The 23,230-nt window shown below is 43.9% G+C and overlaps 1 protein-coding gene across 6 annotated transcripts in view; it reads left to right on the top strand.

Annotated features, from left to right (window-relative positions):
- Positions 1 to 23,230, top strand: part of NTRK2 (neurotrophic receptor tyrosine kinase 2) — a 379,702-nt gene that overhangs the window by 121,418 nt on the left and 235,054 nt on the right. For 4 of the 6 annotated variants that reach the window (XM_073670934.1, XM_073670935.1, XM_073670938.1 and 1 more), the window contains one exon: positions 4,818 to 4,856. The exons of the other annotated variants lie outside the window; for them this stretch is intronic. In XM_073670934.1, the coding sequence (XP_073527035.1) occupies positions 4,818 to 4,856 (39 nt within the window). The remainder of the gene's footprint in view (positions 1 to 4,817; positions 4,857 to 23,230) is intronic. 6 annotated transcript variants of the gene reach the window in all.

Below are 23,230 nucleotides of genomic sequence, written 5' to 3' on the forward strand. Positions count from 1 at the left end.
GGAATGGACATTAGACCAGTGGAAATCTGTGCTTTGGTCTGATGAGTCCAAATTTGAGATCTTTGGTTCCAACCACTGTGTCACAGAAAAGGTGAACGGATGGACTCTACATGCCTGGTTCCCACTGTGAAGCATGGAGGAGGAGGTGTGATGGTGTGGGGGTGCTTTGCTGCTGACACTGTTGGGGATTTATTCAAAATTGAAGGCATACTGAACCAGCATGGCTACCACAGCATGTTGCAGCGGCATGCTATTCAATCCGGTTTGCGTTTAGTTGGACCATCACTTATTTTTCATCAGGACAATGACCCCAAACACACCTCCAGGCTGTGTAAGGGCTATTTGACCAAGAAGGAGAGTGATGGGGTGCTACGCCAGATGACCTGGCCTCCACAGCCATCAGACCTGAACCCAATCGAGATGGTTTGGGGTGAGCTGGACCGCAGAGTGAAGGCAAAAGGGCCAACAAGTGCTAAGCATCTCTGGGAACTCCTTCAAGATTGTTGGAAGACCATTTCCGGTGACTACCTCTTGAAGCTTATCAAGAGAATGCCAAGAGTGTGCAAAGCAGTCATCAAAGCAAAAGGTGGCTACTTTGAAGAACCTAGAATATAAGACATATTTTCAGTTGTTTCACACTTTTTTGTTAAGTATATAATTCCACATGTATTAATTCATAGTTTTGATGCCTTCAGTGTGAATGTGCAATTTTCAAAGTCATGAAAATACAGAAAAATCTTTAAATTAGAAGGTGTGTCCAAACTTTTGGTCTGTACTGTATGTCAATACTTTTGACCATGCAAAACTGCTTACCGAGCTAGATAGATGTTGAGGTGTTAAAAGCACCACTCCAGCAGTTTTCATTATTGCAGAGTTGGAGTGATGCTACTAATCTAAGTTCCCTGCACTTAGACTCATACTTGCCAGCCACCATCTTCATCTTTTATTGGAGCCACTCCGGTTGGTCTCCAGCAGTTTATGACCTACAGATCGCTCCAGTGTTTGCTGCGTGATCCGAAAGAGTAAGTCTATGAGATCTAGAATGAGGCCAGAACAAGGCTCTCATAGACTTGCATTGAGAGCTTGTGACAGTTACCTCTGACATCTGGTTAGTCAGAAGTTGCGATCACAAGATGATGGCACGGGACTGGAATGGCACCGGGAAGAACTGAAGACTGGTAAGTATAAGACTAGGGGCAGGGAACATGGATTAGTAGAACCACTCCAGTGCTGAAATAAAAAAACTGCGAGAGTGGTGCTTTAGACATACATTTCACTCGGAATAAAAAAAGAAGTCTTTCAACACAAAATGACTGTTCAAACCATGTACAGCTGCGCAGTGTATCCTCGGTATTGCCAAACAGTTCATTACACCTTTCCACCTATTTGACTTGCTCCTCTCCCTTGATTGACAGCTCTGGCTTTACAGGAAATAAGACGGAACAAGATAGAAAACAAATAGGTGGGAATGTGTACTGCACCGTTTGGCCACGCCAATGGTGCACTGAGCGCCTGTGCTTGGTTTGAACAGTTCTTTGTGCTAACATACTCCCATTATGAAGCCAGCTACAGCTGTCACTCAAGAGCGAAAGGGAGAATTTATATAACCATTAATGCCGAGAGCCAAGAACACCTCAGACTTAGGATTTGCCTTCAAAGCACCTATGGAAGAAGCAGGGGCGTACATAGGAATCATGGGGCCCCATAGCAGAAGCTCTAATTGGGCCCCCCCAAAAGAAAATGTAAATAATAGTCGGGGTCACCAAAGATCAGATCTCACAACTTTCCATCCTTTACATTGTAATTTTCCTCCTGCTGAAGTCCTAGTTCTCTCTTTCATCGCCCCATAAAGTGTGATGCCAACAAAAGGGCCCCCCAAACACAGTATGATACCACCATGGTGAATTCCTCCACATACGCAGTATAATGACCCTACAATACCCCACCTCAACTCCCAGGGCAAAGTATGCTGACCCCAACACAGTATGATCCCCCAACTGTGAGCCCCTAGAGCTAGAGAGGATGACAGGTAATAAGGGAGGGTGTTATACGTAATAAAAGAGGAAACTATATAACTAAGGATGCTGCTATACATAATAAGTGAGTACACTATATACTAAGGGACTGTGCTATACATAATAAGGCTACATTCCTGCATCTGTGTGCAGTGTCGGTGTGTTGCCCTGTTTTACCGATGCATTGAGCATGTCCTATTCTAATCCTCAAAATCAAATCAGAACAGGACATTCTCTGACCCTCTTAGATCTCATTCTCAGATCCGTGATTTTCATGGATGTGTGAATGGAGCTATAAAACTCTACGAGTCCGTAGACCATCCTATAAAAAAATCTGACAGCACACGGACATTTCACACAAATGTGAGAATGTGGCCTAAGGGATTTTACAGATAACATTATCACTCCAAGTCACACAGTGCAGATACAGAATAATATTTACATCCAGGCACTTACCACTGACGTCTCGTTTGATCAGAGTCGGTTTCTGCTGCTTCTTCTCCATCTGGTCAGACCTTCATGTCGACATCTCCCAGCCACGACTCGTCTTGTCACGATGATCTCCAGCCTAGAAAATAACAAGGTCACATATATTGTATATATACATGTGTCTCCCCCACACTGCGCCCCTGAATACAGATATGTACCCCCCCATTAATATACTATTAGCCACTTAGTCAAAATATAAAGTGATAAGCAGCACTGTGCTCCCCATTAACTATAATCTCCACCACCCAATAATATAAATTATTCTGTCTCTGTGACTCTCCCCAAGTAACTGTAAGACTATGTGCACACGGAAAACATACAAGGTTTCACAGTACAACCAAAGTGAAACCCCCATAATTGCTCTCTCCCAGCACCCCCATCATTGCTCTCTCCCACCACCTCCATCATTGCTCTCTCTCAGCACCCCATCATTGCTCTCTCCCAGCACCCACATCATTGCTCTCTCCCAGCACGCCCATCATTGCTCTCTCCCAGCACCCCCATCAATGCTCTCTCTCAGCACCCCATCATTGCTCTGTCCCAGCACCTCCATCATTGCTCTCTCCCAGCCCCCCATCATTGCTCTGTCCCTGCAACCCCATCATTGCTCTGCCCCAGCACCGCCATCATTGCTCTCTCTCAGCCCCCCCATCATTGCTCTCTCCCAGCACCCCCATCATTGCTCTCTCCCAGCACCCCCATCATTGCTCTCTCCCAGCACCCCCATTATTGCTCTCTCCCAGCACCCCATCATTGCTCTCTCCCAGCAACCCCACCATTGCTCTGTCCCAGCACCCCCATTATTGCTCTCTCCCAGCACCCCCATCATTGCTCTCTCCCAGCAACACGTCATTGCTCTCCCCTTCCCCACTATCCCCATCATTGCTCTCCCCAGCCCTATCAGCCACGTTATTGCTCTCCCCAGCCCCATCATTCCTCTCCCCAGCCCCATCATTGCTCTCCCCAGCCCCATCAACGCCATTATTCCTCTCCCCAGCCCCATTATTGCTCACCCCAGCCCCACCATCCCATCATTGCTCTCCCCAGCCCCACCATCCCCATCATTGCTCCCCCAGCCCCCGTCATTCCTCTCCCCAGCCCCATCATTGCTCTCCCCAGCCCCATCATCCCATTATTCCTCTCCCCAGCCCCATCAACCCCATTATTCCTCTCCCCAGCCCCATCATTCCTCTCCCCAGCCCCATCAGCCCCATTATTGCTCTCCCCAGCCCGATCATCCCACCATTGCTCTCCCCCCACCTCCCCTCCCCAGCGTTTCAGTAAAAAAAACAAAAAAAAAAACAACTTGCCTCAGCTCGCTCCCCTGCAACATCCTCCTGGTTGCCGGCAGCCTTCTTCCTGACCCAGGCGCGTGCTGCATGATGACGTCATCAAGCTGCGCGCGCCTCGGTCAGAGAGGAAGCAGAGGACGAACCCTCCAGCTCCGCTGCTATTCTCCTCCTGACAGCGGCAGAGCTCCAGGGATCGCTCACTGACCGCCAGGTGCAGGGAGCAGCTGCACCTTGCAGGCCCCTTGGTGCAGCTGCATGGTGGGGACCTGTATGTCCACCCCTGGACTGCTATGGGGCCCCCCGGCTCACGGGCCCCATAGCAGTCGCGTGGTCTGCCGCCATTGGCGTTATGCCACTGGGAAGAAGCATCTATCAGAATAAAATTACACTTTCTAATTTCTCCTGCTTCTAAAAGCCTTAGAAAGTTATGATTATACACCTCTACTGCTCTCCTATGTACCACAGTCAGCACTATTGCAGGCTCTATCCTGATCTTTCACATTAAGGAATAAAAGAAGTCTACTCTTTTCCACAAATATTGCCCAGACCTTTCTACTGACTGTGTCTGGTATCATAGTTGAGTCCAAATGATCTTCTCTACAAACGCAATTATACTCTTTGGTTGACCTATAACTCAGGAATGGCTTGTCTGTCTTTATGAAGGATCATGAGTGTTATGAGTAAAGCCATCTTGACAAATACACGTATACACATAATGCCTCCAGTCACTGTTGATAAACCTCATTGTGATAGTATTCTGGGTTTTCTTTCTAAATTGACTCAAGCTTTTTTTCTACTTTTACTTTTTTGGAGGGACGCATGTCAAATTTATTAGCTGCTAACATATGAATCAATGATTCATTTTTGTACTGTACTTAAATAGAAAACAGATATAAATGCGGCATACATAATGCTGTATAAGTAAAAAATAAAGATAGTAAAGATTAGCAAGAGCTGATTATAATGGAACCTGTGATAATACTCGTTTTCTCTTACTTTCTTTTCTGTTTTTCTGTTTTAGGTGAATTAAGTGATCCAATTACTGACCCTGGATTTTATGGTACATATTATTTTTTTTATTCTTAGTTGGTTGGTTGAGTGGGATTGAACAAAAAATCTATACAACAATGTCGTCACTTAACACATAATTAGTAATGGAACCTACTAGAGGAACATATCTGCTAAACCAGGGGTCCTCAAACTTTTTAAACAGGGGGCCAGTTCACTATCCCTCAGACCATTGGAGGGCCGGAATATAATTTTTAAAAAAAAACTATGAACAAATTCCTATGCACACTGCACATATCTTATTTTGAAGTTAAAAAACAATACAGGAACAAATACAATATTTAAAATGAAGAACAAGTAAAGTTAAATCAACCGGTATTTCAATAGGCAGCATAGGTCCCCAATAGGCAGCATAGGTACCCAATAAGCAGGTAAATATCCCCAATAGGCAAGTAAATGTCACCAATAGGCAGGTAAATGTCCCCAATAGGCAGCATAGGTCCTCAATGGGCAGGTAAATGTCCCCAATAGGCAGCATAGGTCCCCAATAGGCAGGTAAATGTCCCCAATAGGCAGGTAAATGTCCCCAACAGGCAGCATAGGTCCTCAATGGGGAGGTAAATGTCCCCAATAGGCAGCATAGGTCCTCAATGGGCAGGTAAATGTCCCCAATAGGCAGCATAGGTCCTCAATAGGCAGCTTGTTTCCCTCTTATAATGCCCTATGCAGGCTGTTTCCCCCCTTATAATGCCCCATGCAGGCTGTTCCCCCCTTATAATGCCCCATGCAGGATGTCACCCCCCATATAATGCCCCATGCAGGATGTCCCTTTCTCCCACCATATAATGCCCCATGCAAGATATCACTCCCCTGTCTTTATAATGCCCCATGCAGGATGTCACCCCCCATATAATGCCCCATGCAGGATATCACTCCCCTGTCTTTATAATGCCCCATTCAGGATATCACCCCCCATATAATGCCCCATGCTGGATGTCACCCCCCATATAATGCCCCATGCAGGATATCACTCACCTGTCTTTATAATGCCCCATTCAGGATGTCACCCCCCCCATATAATGTCCCATGCTGGATGTCATCTCCATATAATGCCCCATGCAGCATGTCACCCCCCCATATAATCCCCCATTCAGGATGTCACCCCCCCCATATAATGCCCCATGCAGGATATCACTCCCCTGTCTTTATAATGCCCCATTCAGGATGTCACCCCCCCATATAATGCCCCATGCTGGATGTCACCCCCCATATAATGCCCCATACAGCATGTCACCCCCCCATATAATGCCCCATTCAGGATTTCACCACCCCATATAATGCCCCATGCAGGATATCACTCCCCTGTCATTATAATGGCCCATTCAGGATGTCATCCCCCCATATAATGCCCCATGCAGGATATCACTCCCCTGTCGTTATAATGCACCATGCAGGATATCACCCCCTCTCTTTATAATGCCCCATGCAGCATGTCACTCCCCCATATAATGCCCCATGCTGGATGTCACCCCCCCCATATTATGCCCCATGCAGGATGTCCCCCCTAATATTAAGCCCCATGCCTCCATACATTAAAAAAAAAAAAAATACTCACCTCAGCGCAGAGCAGGAAGACAGCAGATCTGCAGAGGCACGGGTAGAGGTAAGTATCCGGCTGCCGGGGCCCTGAGCAAGCGGGAGGGAGCAAGCGCTGACACCGCACTCCTCCGCCCACAGCCCGGCGGGCCGGATAAAAATCCTCCGCGGGCCGCATGTGGCCGGCGGGCCGTAGTTTGAGGACCCCTGTGCTAAACTATGAAAGTATTCTTTTTTGTTGCCTTTACTTATATGATGAATGGACATGTCAGTAATAGTGAAAAATGGTAGGAATCACTATAATAAAATGCTCTGTATTTTTTATTTGTTTTTTACTAAATACCTACCTATAGGTAATCATGTGTGGAAACTGTTCCTTCTGCAGTCAGCATCTTACAATGAATCCTATTTCAATTGGTCCAATTATACACCAGGCAACCAGTTTATCTCTTGCAAAACACAATCCATTATTTACGTGATTTTTTGTCTCTGCAAAAGATTTTATATTGGAAAAAACATAAGGCCCCTATATATAAGATGTAGGGAACATTGCAGATCAATAGTTACAGGTAAAGGCTCTATTAGGCTCATTGAAAACAGCACACAAATCTGATCCCAAATCCTTGTGCTTTGCAGGATTAGGACAGGTGGACCTACCAAGTAGAGGTGGAAATTTGAATAATCTGCTACTATGAAGAGAGACTAGGTAGATTTTGCAGTTAAAAGCCCAAGGTGTTAGTGGTCTAAATGATAAGGTAGAAATGACCATGTTTTTATCATTTTTTATAATGTTTAATGGTTTTTAATTATAGTTGTATTGTGGATGTGACATGGGGAATAGAGGTGTGCTTTCTATATAAGAACCATCCTTCCCAAGCCCCATGTGTAGCTTGTATTCGGACCCGTTGAAGCACCAGCTTGGTGCGAAACGGCTGTCATCCTGAAGGACCTCCGCTTCCCCGGCTCCATGTTTTAAAATTGTGTGTAAAGAAAAAAGGATCTTCATGTTTAATCGCTTGCTGGAGTGCCGCCTTCTATCTACTAACAGCATGATTATGTTGTACAAGTATATAAATAGCCCTTACAAAAAGTATAGTCTAAAGCTGTTTCATGTAAAACCCCTTCAAAAGACAAGAGGCCATTTCCTCGACCTGGAGAAGAAATGGTTCAATCTCCATAGGAGAAAGGACTTTTTTACCATGAGAATTATTCATTTGTGGAACAGCCTACCTCAGGAGCTGGTAGTAGATTGTCAATGGTTTCAAAAAGGGTTTAGATGCTTTTTTGAAAAGAAAATAATTGACACTCAGAATCAAGAGGGAAAAATTTGCTCTTTAGTGCAGACTAGATAATGCATTATGGTTGTACATATGCCCCATTCCCTTTATCCTTTCCCATCCCTCCATTGAACGTGATGGATGTGTCTTTTTTCAACCATACCAACTATGTAACTATGATCTATTTATTACACAGAAACATTAAACTGTAGCTCACATTTCAGTTTTGGTATGGTGGAAGTTCACATACAACATGGTTAGTCCACAAAAACACTAGACAGTTTGCAATTCCATGCAGAGAATGCTTCTAGCAGAGCTTAGCATGTACACACAGTGGTAGAGCAACTTCTTAGGACTCTGTGTTGTGCCATTCCTGGTATTCCTCCTAAAAATGTATGACATATGGCATACTTCTGACACTGAATTTTATGGTGAGGACGCAGGAGAGTTTTTCTTCTGAAGACTCTTCCATGAAGGCCATATTTGCGCAGTTGTAGCTGAACAGTAGAATAATGTATCACAACTTCAGAGTCTGCTAAATATTTCTGAAGGTCTTTTGCAGTCAAGTGCGGGTTCTGATTTGCCTCTCTAGCAATCCTACCAGCAGCTCTCACTGAAATTTCGCTTGGTCTTCCAGGCCTTATCTTGACCTCCACTGTTCCTATTAACTGCCATTTCTTAATTACATTTTGAACTGAGGGAAGGGCAACTTGAAAACGCTTTGCTATTTTCTTATAGCCTTCTCCTGCTTTGTGGGCCTCCACCATTTTCATTTTCAGAGTGCTAGACAGCTGCTTAGAAGAACCCATGGCTGCTGTTTTTTGGCAGAAGGTTAGAGGAGGCTGGGTTTTTAAAAAGCTGGGAAATTTACATCACTTGGCCTTTCCTAACGATGATAGTGAACAAGCCATAACCCTAACAGGCTAAATAAGGTCTGAAGTCTTGGTCAAAGGCACAAAAATCTCCAAGGGTGTCCAAACTTTTGCAATGGCCCAGTTTCCTTTTTTTTCATTTTTAAAATGAAAAAAAAAAAGACAATATACCGTATTTTTCAGACTATAAGACACACTTTTTTCCTCCAAAATTTTGGAGGAAAGTGGGGGGTGCGTCTTATAGTTCGAATATTATATACATGGCTGTGCGTGGTGGTGGGTGTGGGGAAGCAGCAGCGAGGGGATCAGCGGGGCACAGGAGGCAGCAGCCGCCTGCTGCAGCCTACGCTGTGCCCGCTACTAAAGGAAATGAATATTCCCTGCTCCCCACGCCCATGGGCGTGGAGAGCATTGAATATTCATTTTTCTTAATAGTCGGCACACTGGAGCCGCAGCGCGGCTCCTGCTGCCGCTCTGCGGTCTGTGTGCTCATGAATATTCCCTACAACCCACTCACATGGGTTGTAGTGAACATCCATGGTCTTTAATAGCAGGCACACTGACCGCAGAGCAGCAGCAGGAGCCGCGCTGCGATACAGCGTGCCGGCTATTGAACAGACTGAATGGTCACTGCTCCCCACGAATCCCGGTGTGGGGAGCAGTGACTATTCCAGCACAGCGTCTCACACTGTGTGAGGGCGCATGGCAGGGTCGCCATGCGCGCCCTGCCATGCGCGGCTCACACAGTGAGAGTGTCGGCAGCAGAGCGGGACAGCGTTGGAGGAGAGAGGAGGTGAGTATGATTGTTTATTTTTTGTGGGCAGCGTGATGGGGGCTCAGAGGGTGCCATGCATACCAGGATGGGGGCTCAAGGGGTGCCATGCATACCAGGATGGGGGCTCAAGGGGTGCCATGCATACCAGGATGGGGGCTCAAGGGGTGCCATGCATATAAGGATGGGGGCTCAAGGGGTGCCATGCACACCTGGATGGGGGCTCAAGGGGTGCCATGCATACCAGGATGGGGGCTCAGTGGGTGCCATGCATACCAGGATGGGGGCTCAGAGGGTGCCATGCATACCAGGATGGGGGCTTAAGGAGTGCCATGCATACCAGGATGGGGGCTCAAGGGGTGTCATGAATACCAAGATGGGGTATAAAGGGGTGCCATACATACCAAGATGGGGGATCAAGGGGTGCCATACATACCAGGATGGGGGCTCAAGGGGTGCCATGCATACCAGGATGGGGGCTCAAGGGGTGCCATGCATACCAGGATGGGGGCTCAAGGGGTGCCATGCATACCAGGATGGGGGCTCAAGGGGTGCCATGCATATCAGGATGGGGGCTCAAGGGGTGCCATGCACACCAGGGTAGGGAATAAAGGGGTACCATGCATACCAGGATGGGGATTAGGGCCAGGTATACCAGGATGGTATGGGGGCCACTTATACCAGGAAGGAGGGGCCATACATACCAGGATGGAGAATATTAACAGAATTGGGGGACATTACCCCAATACCAGTGTCAGCAGCAGACCCACTCCCCCATAACAGGGCATCATGACCACATTTTTTGCTTAAATTTTTTTTCCTATTTTGCTCCTTTAAAACCTAGGTGCGTCTTGTGGTCCGGTGCGTCTTATAGTCCGAAAAATAACTATATACCGTATATTCCGGCGTATAAGACGACCTGGTGTATAAGACGACCCCCCTACTTTCCTGTTAAAATATAGAGTTTAGGATATATTCACCGTATAAGACTACCCCTTTTCCAACGCATACCAAACACCGGTAAAAATTAAAAAAAAACAGATTTGAATTTAACATGGTCCTTTTTTAATTTAAATTCTTATGACATGCAGGTATATAGCAGGAAAACTGTCACTCATAAACATATTAAAATAGGGGGGACCCCACGTCATTTTTTGGGGGGGTCCCCCATTCTAATAGCTAGTAAAGGCTAGGTATTCAGCTGGGGGCTGATATTAGTAGCCTGGGAAGCTCCGTGGGTATTACCCCCTTCCCAGACTTCAAACATCTGCCCCAGCCGTCTGCTTAACCTCCGCTAGAGACTATAATGATGGTGGATCCCACGCCAATTTTCTTTTTAAAAAATCCTTTATTTTAACACTAAATGACAATTGAGGGGTTAATAAAGATGCAGTCCCTAAATTATTATTAATTTTGTAATTAATTTTTCCCAAAAATGTTGACGTGGGCTTCGCCATATTTTTGTGTCCAGCCAGGTACAGCAGGCAGGAACGGGCTGCCCCCAACCACCAGCTGCCTATTTGTACCTGGCCGGACACAACAATATAGGGAAGCCCTTTTTTTTTTAATTATTTCATGAAATAATTAAAAAAAAAAGACGTGGGGCTTCGCCCTATTTTTGTGTCCAGCCAGGTACAACTAGGCAGCTGGGGGCTGGAATCTGCAGCGCAGGGAGACCCAAGCTTTCTGGGCCCCCCCCGCTGCAAATTGCAGTCCGCAGCCACCCCGGAAAATGGCGCGTTCATAGAAGCGCCATCTTCTGGCGCTGTACCCAACTCATCCAGGGCCCTGGTGCGGTGGCTCACTGGGTAATAAAGGGGTTAGGGCCAGCTTGGCATTATCAGCTGGCCCTAAGCCCGAAATTCATGGGGTCACGCCAATATTAGACATGACCACCATGAATTTCTAGTAAAGTAATTAAAAAAAACACAACACCCAGAATAAAGTCCTTTAATTGAAATAAAGACACAATTTTTTAATGTTCTAAATTAAACCATACTTACCGTCACGCCCATTCCAGCTGAAGCCAACGATCTCCTGCAATAAAAGTAAAATAATAAAGCAACCTCATCCTTACCTTTCCATGGTTCCCAGGACCGGTCCAGCTCTGCTACATTCACATGACAGGCTGCACCGCAGCAGAACGCTGCCGTTCAGCTTGCCATGCGGCAGACACTGAGAAGCGTAGGCATGCTTGTGCTCCTTAGTGTCTGACTGTGACGGCATCCAGATGAGCCGAGATCATGTCCAATGAACTCGGCTCACCTCATGCACGTCACTGACAGCGTGGGAAAATTCTCCTGCTCCCCGCATGCGCAGTAGAAGTTTCCCACGCTGTCAATGACGGACGTCCAGGAGGTGAGCTGAGTTCATTGTCGGCTCATCTGGATGCCGTCACAGCCAGACACTGCAGAGCGCAAGCATGCCTGCGCTTCTCAGTGTCTGCGGGATGACAGGCTGGATGGCAGCGTTCTGCTGCGGTCCAGCCTGTCATCTCGATGTAGCAGAGCTGAAGCTGTCCTGGGAACCATGGAAAGGTAAGGATGATGTTGGTTTATTATTTTTCTTTTATTGCAGGAGATCGTTGGCTTCAGCTGGAATGGGCGTGATGGTAAGTATGGTTTAATTTAGAACAATAAAGAATTGTGTCTTTATTTCAATTAAAGGACTTTATTCTGGGTGTTTGTGTTTTTTGTAACTTTGACTATGGGGTTAGTAATGGGGGTGTCTTATAGACGCCTCTCCATTACTAACCTGGGCTTGATGTCAGCTGGCATTATAAGCTGACATCAACCCCAACCCTATTACCCCACTGCCACCGCACCAGGGCAGCGTGGAAGAGCGAGGCTAAGTGCCAGAATTGGCGCATCCTATGGATGCGCCATTTCTGGGGCGGCTGACAGCTGGTGTTTCTAGCCTGGGAGGGGGCCAATATTCATGGCTCCCTTCCTGGGCTATTAATATCAGCCCCCAGCTGTCTGCCTAGCCTTTGCTAGCTATTAAATTAGGGGGGACCCCACGTCATTTTTTTTGGGGGGTCCCCCATTTTAATAGCTAGTAAAGGCTAGGTATTCAGCTGGGGGCTGATATTAGTAGCCTGGGAAGCTCCGTGGGTATTACCCCCTTCCCAGGCTTCAAACATCTGCCCCAGCTGTTTGCTTAACCTCCGCTAGAGACTAAAATTAAGGGGAACCCCACGCCAATTTTTTTTTAAATAAATCCTTTATTTTAACACTAGATGACAAGTACAGTAACCAACACTATCACTGTACTTCATATATATGTGACTGACATGTTTCTATCTATCTAATCTATGTGTGAAGCTCTATTCTGTCTGTTATAAATTGTCGGGTACCGCTGCTGAATTGCCGGCCGGCTTTTTTAAAGAGACGGTGCATGAAAACACTATTATTTGTTTTAATAAATCCTTTACACTAAATGACAAGTACAGTAAGCAATACTGTCACTGTACTTCATATATATGTGACTGACATGTTTCTATCTATCTAATCTATGTGTGAAGCTCTATTCTTTCTATTCTAAATTGTCGGGTGCCGGCTTATGCCGCTGCTGAATTGCCGGCTTTTCATATATTGTCACAGAAGCGATGCGAACTTCCCTGCTCCGGACACAGCGCAGCGCTTCTGTGACAAGTGAAAGCTGTCGGCACAGAAGCCCTGCGCTGTGTCCGGAGCTGGGAATACGCAGCGATGTGTCAGTTTCAGCACAGAAGCGCTGACTGTCTGGACCTACCGCCGCCGTATTTTAACTCCCTCCACCTTATATTAACTCCGACATGGCAGGGATACGGCCACGGCAGCTTATTAACACCCCCAGAGTATCCCCGCATGTCAATTTCTGAAAGTTCAAAAGCATTACCGGCGTATAAGACGACCCCAGACTAGACAGAAGATTTTTCAGTCTTCAAAAGTCGTCTTATACGCCGGAATATACGGTATATATTTTTGCCTAAAATACAAAAATTGTGTCATCTTTAACTTCAGGCCTTTTAGAGATCATTTCATGGGTGCCCAAACAATATATATATATATATATACATATAAATATATAGTTATAGTTATATATATATATATATATATATATATATTGTATATACATACAGGTGCATCTCACTAAATTAAAATATCATCAAAAAGTTAATTTATTTCAGTTCTTCAATACAAAAATTGAAACTCGTATATTATATAGAGTGATTGCAAACAGAGTCATCTATTTTCAAGTATTTATTTCTGTTATTGTTAATGATTATGGCTTACAGCCAATGAAAACACAAAAGCATTTAAAAAGGACCCTTAGTCTGTTTCAGTAGGCTCCACAATCATGGGGAAAACTGCTGACTTAACAGATGTCCAGAAGGTAGTCATTCACAGACTCCACAAGGTCCCAGAGTTCCAATTCTCATTTGGAAATAAGTGATGGTTTGGGGAGCCATGTCATCTGCTGGTGTAGGTCCACTGTGTTTTATCAAGACCAAAGTCAGTGCAGCCGTCTACCAGAAATTTTAGAGCACTTCATGCTTCCCTCTGCCGACAAGCTTTTTGGAGATGGAAGTTTCATTCTCCAGCAGGCTCCTGTCCACACTGCCAAAAGTACCAATACCTGCTTTAAAAACAAAAGTATCACTGTGCTTGATTGGCCAGCAAACTTGCCTGACCTTAACCCCATAGAGAATGCAGGGGAGCTGAAGGCTGCTATCAAAGCAACCTGGGCTTCCATAACACCTCAGCAGTGCCACAGACTGATCGCTTCCATGCCATGCCATATTGATGCAAAAGGAGCCCCGACCAAGTATTGAGTGCATTTACTGAACATACATTTCAGTAGGCCAACATTTCGGATTTTAAAATCATTTTCCAAACTGTTGTTATGAAGTATTCTAATTTACTGAGATAATGACTTTTGTGTTTTCATTGTCTGTAAGCCATAATCGTCAACATTAACAGAAATAAACACTTGAAATAGATCACTCTGTTTGTAATAACTATATAATATATGAGTTTCACTTTTGGTATTGAAGAATTGAAACAAATTAACTTTTTGATGATATTCTAATTTAGTGAGATGTACCTGTATATAACAGAGATACAAATTAATGTTTAAAGTGTCTTTCCATGGTGAATGCACTTGCAACTAATATATATTCCAGGTTTAGTGATAGATACTCTTTAAACTGTGGCCTAATTAATGGTCAATGGTCCAAAGAGTAAAAGGCTCAAAAATGTATGTTTACTGGGTCCTGAGATGTTTCTGTAGCATTGTTAATTTTTTTTTGTGTCCACTTTTTAGTTTAAAAGAGCTATCAAAAGTTACACTACAGTTCAAAAGTTTGGGGTCACCCAGACGATTTTGTGTTTTCCATGAAAACTCATACTTTTATTTATTAAATGAGTTCCAAAATGAATAGAAAATATAGTACAGACATTGACAAGTTAGAAATAATGATTTTTATTTGAAAGAATAATTTTCTCCTTCAAACCTTGCTTTTGTCAAAGAATGCTCCCTTTGCAGCAATAACAGCATTGCAGACCTTTGGCATTCTAGTTGTTAATTTGCTGAGGTAATCTTGAGAAATTTCACCCCATGCTTCCTGAAGACCCTCCCACAAGTTGGATTGGCTTGATGGGCACTTTTTGCGTGCCATACGGTCAAGCTGCTCCCACAACAGCTCAATGGGGTTGAGATCTGGTGACTGCGCTGGCCACTCCATTACAGATAGAATACCAGCTGCCTACTTCTTCCCTAAATAGCTCATGCATAATTTGGAGGTGTGCTTTGGGTCATTGTCCTGTTGTAGGATGAAATTGGCTCCAATCAAGCGCTGTCCACAGGGTATGGCATGGCGTTGCAAAATGGAGTGATAGCTTTACTTATTCAAAATCCCATTTACCTTGTAGAAATCTCCCACTTTACCAGCACCAAAGCAACCCCAGACCATCACATTACCTCCACCATGCTTGACAGATGGCGTCAGGCACTCTTCCAGCATCTTTTCAGTTGTTCTACGTCTCACAAATGTTCTCCTGTGTGATCCAAACACCTCAAACTTTGATTCGTCTGTCCATAAAACTTTTTTCCAATCTTCCTCTGTCCAATGTCTGTGTTCTTTTGTCCATATTAATCTTTTCCTTTTATTAGCCAGTCTCAGATATGTCTATTTCTTTGCCACTTTGCCCTGAAGGCCAGCATCCCGGAGTCGCCTCTTCACTGTAGACGTTGACACTGGCGTTTTGCGTGTACTATTTAATGAAGCTGCCAGTTGAGGAGCTGTGAATTGTCGATTTCTCAAACTAGAGACTCTAATATACTTGTCTTGTTGCTCAGTTGTGCAGCGGGGCCTCCCACTTCTCTTTCTTCTCTGGTTAGAGCCTGTTTGTGCTCTCCTCTGAAGGGAGTAGTACACACTGTTGTAGAAAATCTTCAGTTTCTTGGCAATTTCTCGCATGGAATAGTCTTCATTTCTAAGAACAAGAATAGACTGTCGAGTTTCACATGAAAGTTCTCTTTTTCTGGCCATTTTGAGAGTTCATAGAACAAACAAATGTAATGCTCCAGATTCTCAACTAGCTCAAAGGAAGGTAAATTTTATATCTTCTCAAATCAGCCAAACCATTTTCAGCTGGGCTAACATACTTGTGCAAGGGTTTTCTAGGGCTTTCTAAACATCCATTAGCCTTCTTACACAGTTAGCAAACACAATGTACAATTAAAACACTGGGGTGGTGCTTGTTGGAAATGGGACTCTATACACCTATGTAGATATTGCAATAAAAACAAGACGTTTGCATCTAGAATAGTCATTTACCACATTAACAATGTATAGAGTGTATTTCTGATTCATTTAATGTTAGCTTCATTGAAAAAAAATGTGCTTTTCTTTCAAAAATAATGACATTTCTAAATGACTCCAAACTTTTGAACAGTAGTGTATATTTTGTGAATATGGTCTTTTCAGAAACCACTTTTCAGACTGGAGATGTGATTCTCTTAAGCTACATTTATGCTACAAGATAATCGTGAAGGAGTGTTGTTAAATATGATTGCTTCATGGTTATCTTGACATGTAAACAGGCTGCCGATAACCCAAAGATTGAGAAAAATGCTCATTCATCAGGTAAAATGATCTTTTTGACAGCACAAATAAAATCATCGTTCTCGGCAGTGCACTGTCCTGTGTAAACACATCTTGTGCTGCAGAGAACAATGGCAGCCTGTGTGCACTGAGCCATCTATTACAGATCGCACCATGTGCATGTTTACTTTAATCTGACTGTGACAGTGACTGTGACAGGCATTTAAATGACCTCCGATCAGTAAAAGTTTACCAGTCGGCGGTCATATCATGCCACCAGTCAGTCCATGTAAACAGACCCTAACATTCAGTATTGTCCAGCTGTTATCTCACCCTTCTTTATAGAATTGCCTGCATGAAATTTTTTATATCAGCAAGTTTGTGAAATTGTTCTCAAACATGCCTTGATAGTTTCATATCCGTCCTCTCCATGTGTGCATATTTTTTTAGCACATTTTTTGTGTTTTTTTTTATTTTACCGGATTATCTCATTAAAAGCCTAAATAATAGAGCACCTACTAATAAGCTTACTATTACTGTCTTATTATAGATTGAGTTTAGAGGCAGTCGTGGACTCCTGACCCGAACCTGACTGCCTCACAGGCATATGAGAAGCTGGAGAGTTCGGGTCGGGTGACTCATGGCCAGTCCATACATGGACATCTGGATTCGCCTAAGATAAAGACACCTCTACCAACATCAGGTCACCCCCACATTACACAATTCATAGAAACTACTTATTTTCAAGAAATCATTCCTTCTTAATCTTAACAAATATGAATACAGTACATAAGATTCTGATCCAGATACTGTATATAGGATATTACAAACAAGACCATCCATAAACGTTAAACGTTTAGGTGGTCCTAATTGTATTCTGCAGTGACGTTCACTGCATTGTAAAAGCAGCCACAGGTCATTGTGTAGCTGTGAGGGCAAAGGAGGAAAACATGATTCATTACCATGTCTACCTTCTCCTTTATTTCATTGAACAAGATAAACATTAGGAATTGATTAGGAAGTACTTACAGTGCTTTCTTCTCCAGATTCAGAAATCATGTGATCTCTTGTGTAGGGAGAGAAGAGGCGCTGATGGGTTCTAGAAAGCCAGACAGCTCTGCTGTGCAGAAACGTGATTGATTTTCACCTATAACTGAGACTAATTTACCAGCCCCAGTTACAGTGGAAATCAGCAATAAAACAATGTATTAATATTTTCAAATGCCCCCCAAAAGTCTCATAAAACCTTATGGGCCCATAACGTGCAAAATAAATAATGATAAAAGAAAAAAAAGAAAACAAAATAAAAAAATGCCTTTTAGAATCACTGTTTCTAGCCCTGATCCTATTGAAATAAAATATGTCCAATGTATAAAATAATCTCTACGGAAAGGGGAACACATTTTAAAGTCTTGCCTTGCTCGTGAACTGGTTCAAAACTACTCTTGTTTAAGAGAAAATCTGTCATCAGGCTTTTGCTAACCCATCTGAGAGCAACAAGGTGATATATCACTTACTTGGCTGCTTGCGGCAGTTGTGATAAAATTACTGTATTATCTGCTACAGATCTAGCAGTTCTCTGAATGCTGAGCTCTGTATAACCAGCCCAAACCACTGATTGGCAGCTTCCTGTGTACACTGTGCAGCTTTCTGTGTACAATGTGCATTGGCAGAAAGCTGCTGATTATTGATGAGGGAGGAGTTAAACAAGGAATGAGGACTACATGGCTTGAGACAATTTATCCTCTAGGGATAAATTCCTCCTGATAAAACACTGATTTTATTGAAACAACAGCTCAGTAAGTGACACATGCCTGGAATCAAGGTCTCTGCCCCTACATCATGCTTATTGAGATAAGCTGAATAAGATTTGCAGTATTTTTTCAGTCAGACGCATTTGGCATTATATACATCATCCACTTTAATTGATATAATAGCCATATATGTAACATATAACCATATAGCTACATTTAACAAATTGTGTAATTTTATTGGACAAGCAACTATGTAGTTTCATTATATAGAAAACGTCTTGAGACTCACTGTGTTAGTGTAAGAACTGCAATCATATAGTTGTGAGTGGTAATCCGACAGTTGACCAACACCATGATACATGCAAAAAAAGGGATGAATACAGCACATCCACTTCTCCATTAAAAGCTCAAAAAGTATTTATTTTATTATTTTTATTTCAAATCCATTAAAACTTCTACATGGCGCATGGTAAGAGAAAGTTCTTTCTACCATACACCATGTGAAAGCTTACCACTTTTTACAATACGCTAGTGGAGATTTGAGTGGATTGGAATTGTATTGTATTTCTCCCTTTTTCCTTTTCGCTGGTTATCTGTGTCAGCCATTACCACTATGAATAAAAAGGGTCATATACTGAGAGATCAGTTGTACACACCTCGCTGTTTTTCTTGCCGTCCACTCCTTTACACAAGAGGGAGATATCTCAAGCCTCTAATTTGAAATTCACATTTTGGCCCCAATTCATTAAATACGAAACAACAGTTTAAATTATAGGCGCGCTGGAATATGATGCTCCTAATTCATTAAGAAGCACACGCCACTTAATGAATTAGGTGCATCTTATCCGTTGCATATACCTAGCCAGAAATGTGAGAGGCTAGAGTAACATTTCTGGAGTGTGGACCACTGCCAATAGTAATGGATTTGTCCGGCGGGCATTGACACGCCCCACCCCAGCTCCTTCTCAGCTCTACCCATTTTGGGGTAGCTGCCCAAAACTGTCATGAAAACATCAAAAGACATACGTTTTTGCGCAGCTTTGAGTTGCGCAATTTTTTTTTTTACATTTGAAGGTGTTTTATGCCAAAATTCTGATGTACACACAATAATGAATTTGGGTTATCATATGTCTATATAGTATATATTTAGTATTATATATATATTATAGTGTATATATAGTAATCTTATGTTCTATTGAGTTATAATTTCTCATATTATTATTATTTATTATTATAGCGCCATTTATTCCATGACGCTTTACATGTGAAAGGGATATACATACAAAAATAATTACAATAATCTTGAACAGAACATGTCGGCGACTGGAACAGGAGGACCGAGGACCCTGCCCGCGAGGGCTCAGTCTACAAGGGATGGGTGAGGATACAGTAGGTGAGGGTAGAGCTGGTTGTGCAGCAGTATGGTGGAGCAATGGTTACTGCAGGTTGTAGGCTTGTCGGAAGAGGTGGGTCTTCAGGCTCCTTTTGAAGGTTTTCATGGTAGGTGAGAGTCTGATGTGTTGGGGTAGAGAGTTCCAGAGTAGGGGGATGCACGGGAGAAATCTTGTATGCGATTGTGGGAGGAGGAGATAAGAGGGGAGTAGAGAAGGAGATCTTGTGAGGATCGGAGGTTGCGTGCAGGTAAGTACCGGGAGACTAGGTCACAGATATATGGAGGAGACAGGTTGTGGATGGCTTTGTATGCCGTGGTTAGGGTTTTGAACTGGAGTCTCCTGGTAATGGGGGGCCAGTGAAGGGATTGACAGAGGGGAGAGGCCAGGGAAAAGCGAGGGGACAGGTGGATTAGTCGGGCAGCAGAGTTTAGGATGGATTGCAGGGGTGCAAGAGTGGTAGAAGGGAGGCCACAGAGCAGGAGGTTGCAGTAGTCGAGGCAGGAGATGATGGTGGTTTAGGAATATGCAGATCTAAGAGATGTTTTTGAGTTGGAGTCGGCAGGAAGTAGAAAGGGCTTGGATATGTGGTTTGAAGGAGAGATCAGAGTCCAGGGTTACCCCAAGGCAGCGAGCCTATGATATAAATTCGCTCTTAAAATGGCAAAACATCATGCAAACTACGCTGTTTGAGGTATACAGCAGACACCAAGATTGCAATCATTAATTTATTTTTCTTCAATTATAATAGCCTTATGTTTTCAGTATCATCAAGTGCATGCAGAGAGATAGAAAAGTTAAAAGACAGTAATTGTTTCATTCTACAAAATGATAGAAGTCAGTTTTTTTTTAGGGATTTACCTATTAGACAAAAGATTTAACAATTAGAATGATAAATATATAATGAATTACTATAGTAATAAAATGTAATACACCATTCAAAATACACAAGGTTTAACTAATATTTTATTCAGGGTGCCTACTTGGATAAGACATGAAAATGATAAATATCTAAAAGGGTTTATCCAAGTTTTTCTTTTATCCGATCATTATGAAACTGTAGCTGAGAATTTTTTTTTATTTCATTGTTTCCCAGCTTAGTGGAGAAACTTTACTTTCATGATACCAGGGCTTTCTGTGGGTGGGCAGAATTACCCATACTTTCCAACTTTTCATTGCAAGGCTCCTCTAGGGACATCCCTTTTGCACCTCATAGAAAAGCACTGCTGGTAAATTTAAGACCTACCCACATCCCTTTTCCTAAGCTCTCTCTGCCTCAGTGAACGAATGAAGATACCTCACAAAATAGCTCGTTTCAAGGGGAATTTCAGGCAGCTTAATTGGGGGCCAGGAGATTTGATTATTCAGCCAGGAGATCGCCCAAAACCTGAGAGCCTTTCAAATGTTTTGGGAGAGTTGGCAAGTATGGGACTACCATGTAAAGGACTGCAGATTTCATGATTTCCCCTCCACAGACTTTGGCCCTGATTCATCAATATCTGTATTGCTCGCGCCGGTCTTGATCAGGAGGTGTGCTTATGCCTCTTAATGAATCAGGAACATTGGACGAGTAGTGTGCGCATCTGCATGCACCTTGCCACAAATTCTACTCCAGTCCCTGCTGGAGTAAGACTTGTGGCACCGCTTATTAAATTCACGCCCCCGTCCTGCCCCAGCTCTACCCACTTTGACAAAGCTGAGCAAAAATGGCATCAGAACACCAAAAATTGCAAAATTTTTAAGAAGCCTCGAGTTACTCCAAAATTGTGTGACTTTTAAAAGCTTTTTACAGCAAAATACTGGCATAAAAGCTTTGATGAATCGGACCTATTGTCGCTATTTAATGCTGCCTGCATGACACCTGCTCTGCTTTTCTGCTGTACACTGTCTCCTCACAATTTGCTACCCAGCATGTTAAACACCAACTCTCCAAAAACAGAGAGGATAGGGGAGAGCCATTGAGGAGTTTTGAAAAGAGGCCTGTGTTTTATAGGGCTCGGGGAAAACTACCTGTTATGGCTAGATGAATATGTGTGAGACTAGTTCAGTGAGACATTTCAGCAACAGTACATTAGTAAGTGACAAATCATTCTGTAGTTAACCCATTTGTACATTTTTAATGATTGGAAAACCCCTTTAAGCCAATCTGCTTTATTCAGTGTTGCCCAATATATTTTATTTGGTGGCAAACCAAACACAATCTGCAATTTCTTTTTGAGTCCTTCCTAGTTTTCCCAAAGTGCGAAAGGGGATACAGACATTAAATAGGTGCCGGAAAGAATCCCTAAAACTCATTTGACCACAAAGTACACTGCTCAAAAAAATAAAGGGAACACTTAAACAACAGAATATAACTCCAAGTAAATCAAACTTCTGTGAAATCAAACTGTTCACTTAGGAAGCAACACTGATTGACAATCAATTTCACATGCTGTTGTGCAAAAGGAATAGACAATAGATGGAAATTATTGGCAATTATCAAGACACCCTCTATAAAGGAGTGGTTCTGCAGGTGGGGACCACAGACCACATCTCAGTACCAATCTGGCTGATGTTTTGGTCACTTTTGAATGTTGGTTGTGCTTTCACACTCTTGGTAGCATGAGACGGACTCTACAACCCACAGAAGTTGCTCAGGTAGTGCAGCTCATCCAGGATGGCACATCAATGCGAGCTGTGGCAAGAAGGTTTGCTGTGTCTGTCAGCGTAATGTCCAGAGGCTGGAGGCACTACCAGGAGACAGGCCAGTACACCAGGAGACGTGGAGGGGGCCGTAGGATGGCAACAACCCCGCAACAGGACCGCTACCTCTGCCTTTGTGCAAGGAGGAACAGGAGGAGCACTGCCAGAGCCCTGCAAAATGACCTTCAGCAGGCCACAAATGTGCATGTGTCTGCACAAACGGTTAGAAACCGACTCCATGAGGGTGGTATGAGGGCCTGACGTCCACAGAGGGGGTTGTGCTCACAGCTCAACACCGTGCAGGACGCTTTGCGTTTGCCACAGAACACCAGGATGGGCAAAGTCACCACTGGCGCCCTGTGCTCTTCACAGATGAAAGCAGGTTCACACTGAGCACATGTGACAGACGTGACAGAGTCTGGAGACGCCGTGGAGAGCCATCTGCTGCCTGCAACATCCTTCAGTATGACCGGTTTGGCAGTGGGTCAGTAATGGTTTGGGGTGGCATTTCTTTGGAGGGCCGCACAGCCCTCCATGTGTTCGCCAGAGGTAGCCTGACTGCCATTAGGTACCGAGATGAGATCCTCAGACCCCTTGTGAGACCATATGCTGGTGCGATTGGCCTTGGGTTCTTCCTAATGCAGGACAATGCCAGAGCTCTTGTGGCTGGAGTGTGTCAGCAGTTCCTGCAAGATGAAGGCATTGAAGCTATGGACTGGCCCTCCCGTTCCCCAGACCTGAATCCGATTGATGTCCCAGATGTGCTCATGTCTCCCTCCATCCACCAACGTCACATTGCACCACAGACTGTCCAGGAGTTGGTGGATGCTTTAGTCCAGGTCTGGGAGGAGATCCCACAGAAGACCTCATCAGGAGCATGCCCAGGCGTTGTAGGGAGGTCATACAGGCACGTGAAGGCCACACACAATACTGAGCCTCGTTTTGACTTGTTTTACGGACATTACATCAAAGTTGGATCAGTCTGTAGTGTG

This window comes from Phyllobates terribilis, unplaced genomic scaffold (genome assembly GCF_046119375.1).
Source record: "Phyllobates terribilis strain yellow unplaced genomic scaffold, ASM4611937v1 Scaffold_1__5_contigs__length_1240528914, whole genome shotgun sequence".
Lineage (NCBI taxonomy): Eukaryota > Metazoa > Chordata > Amphibia > Anura > Dendrobatidae > Phyllobates > Phyllobates terribilis.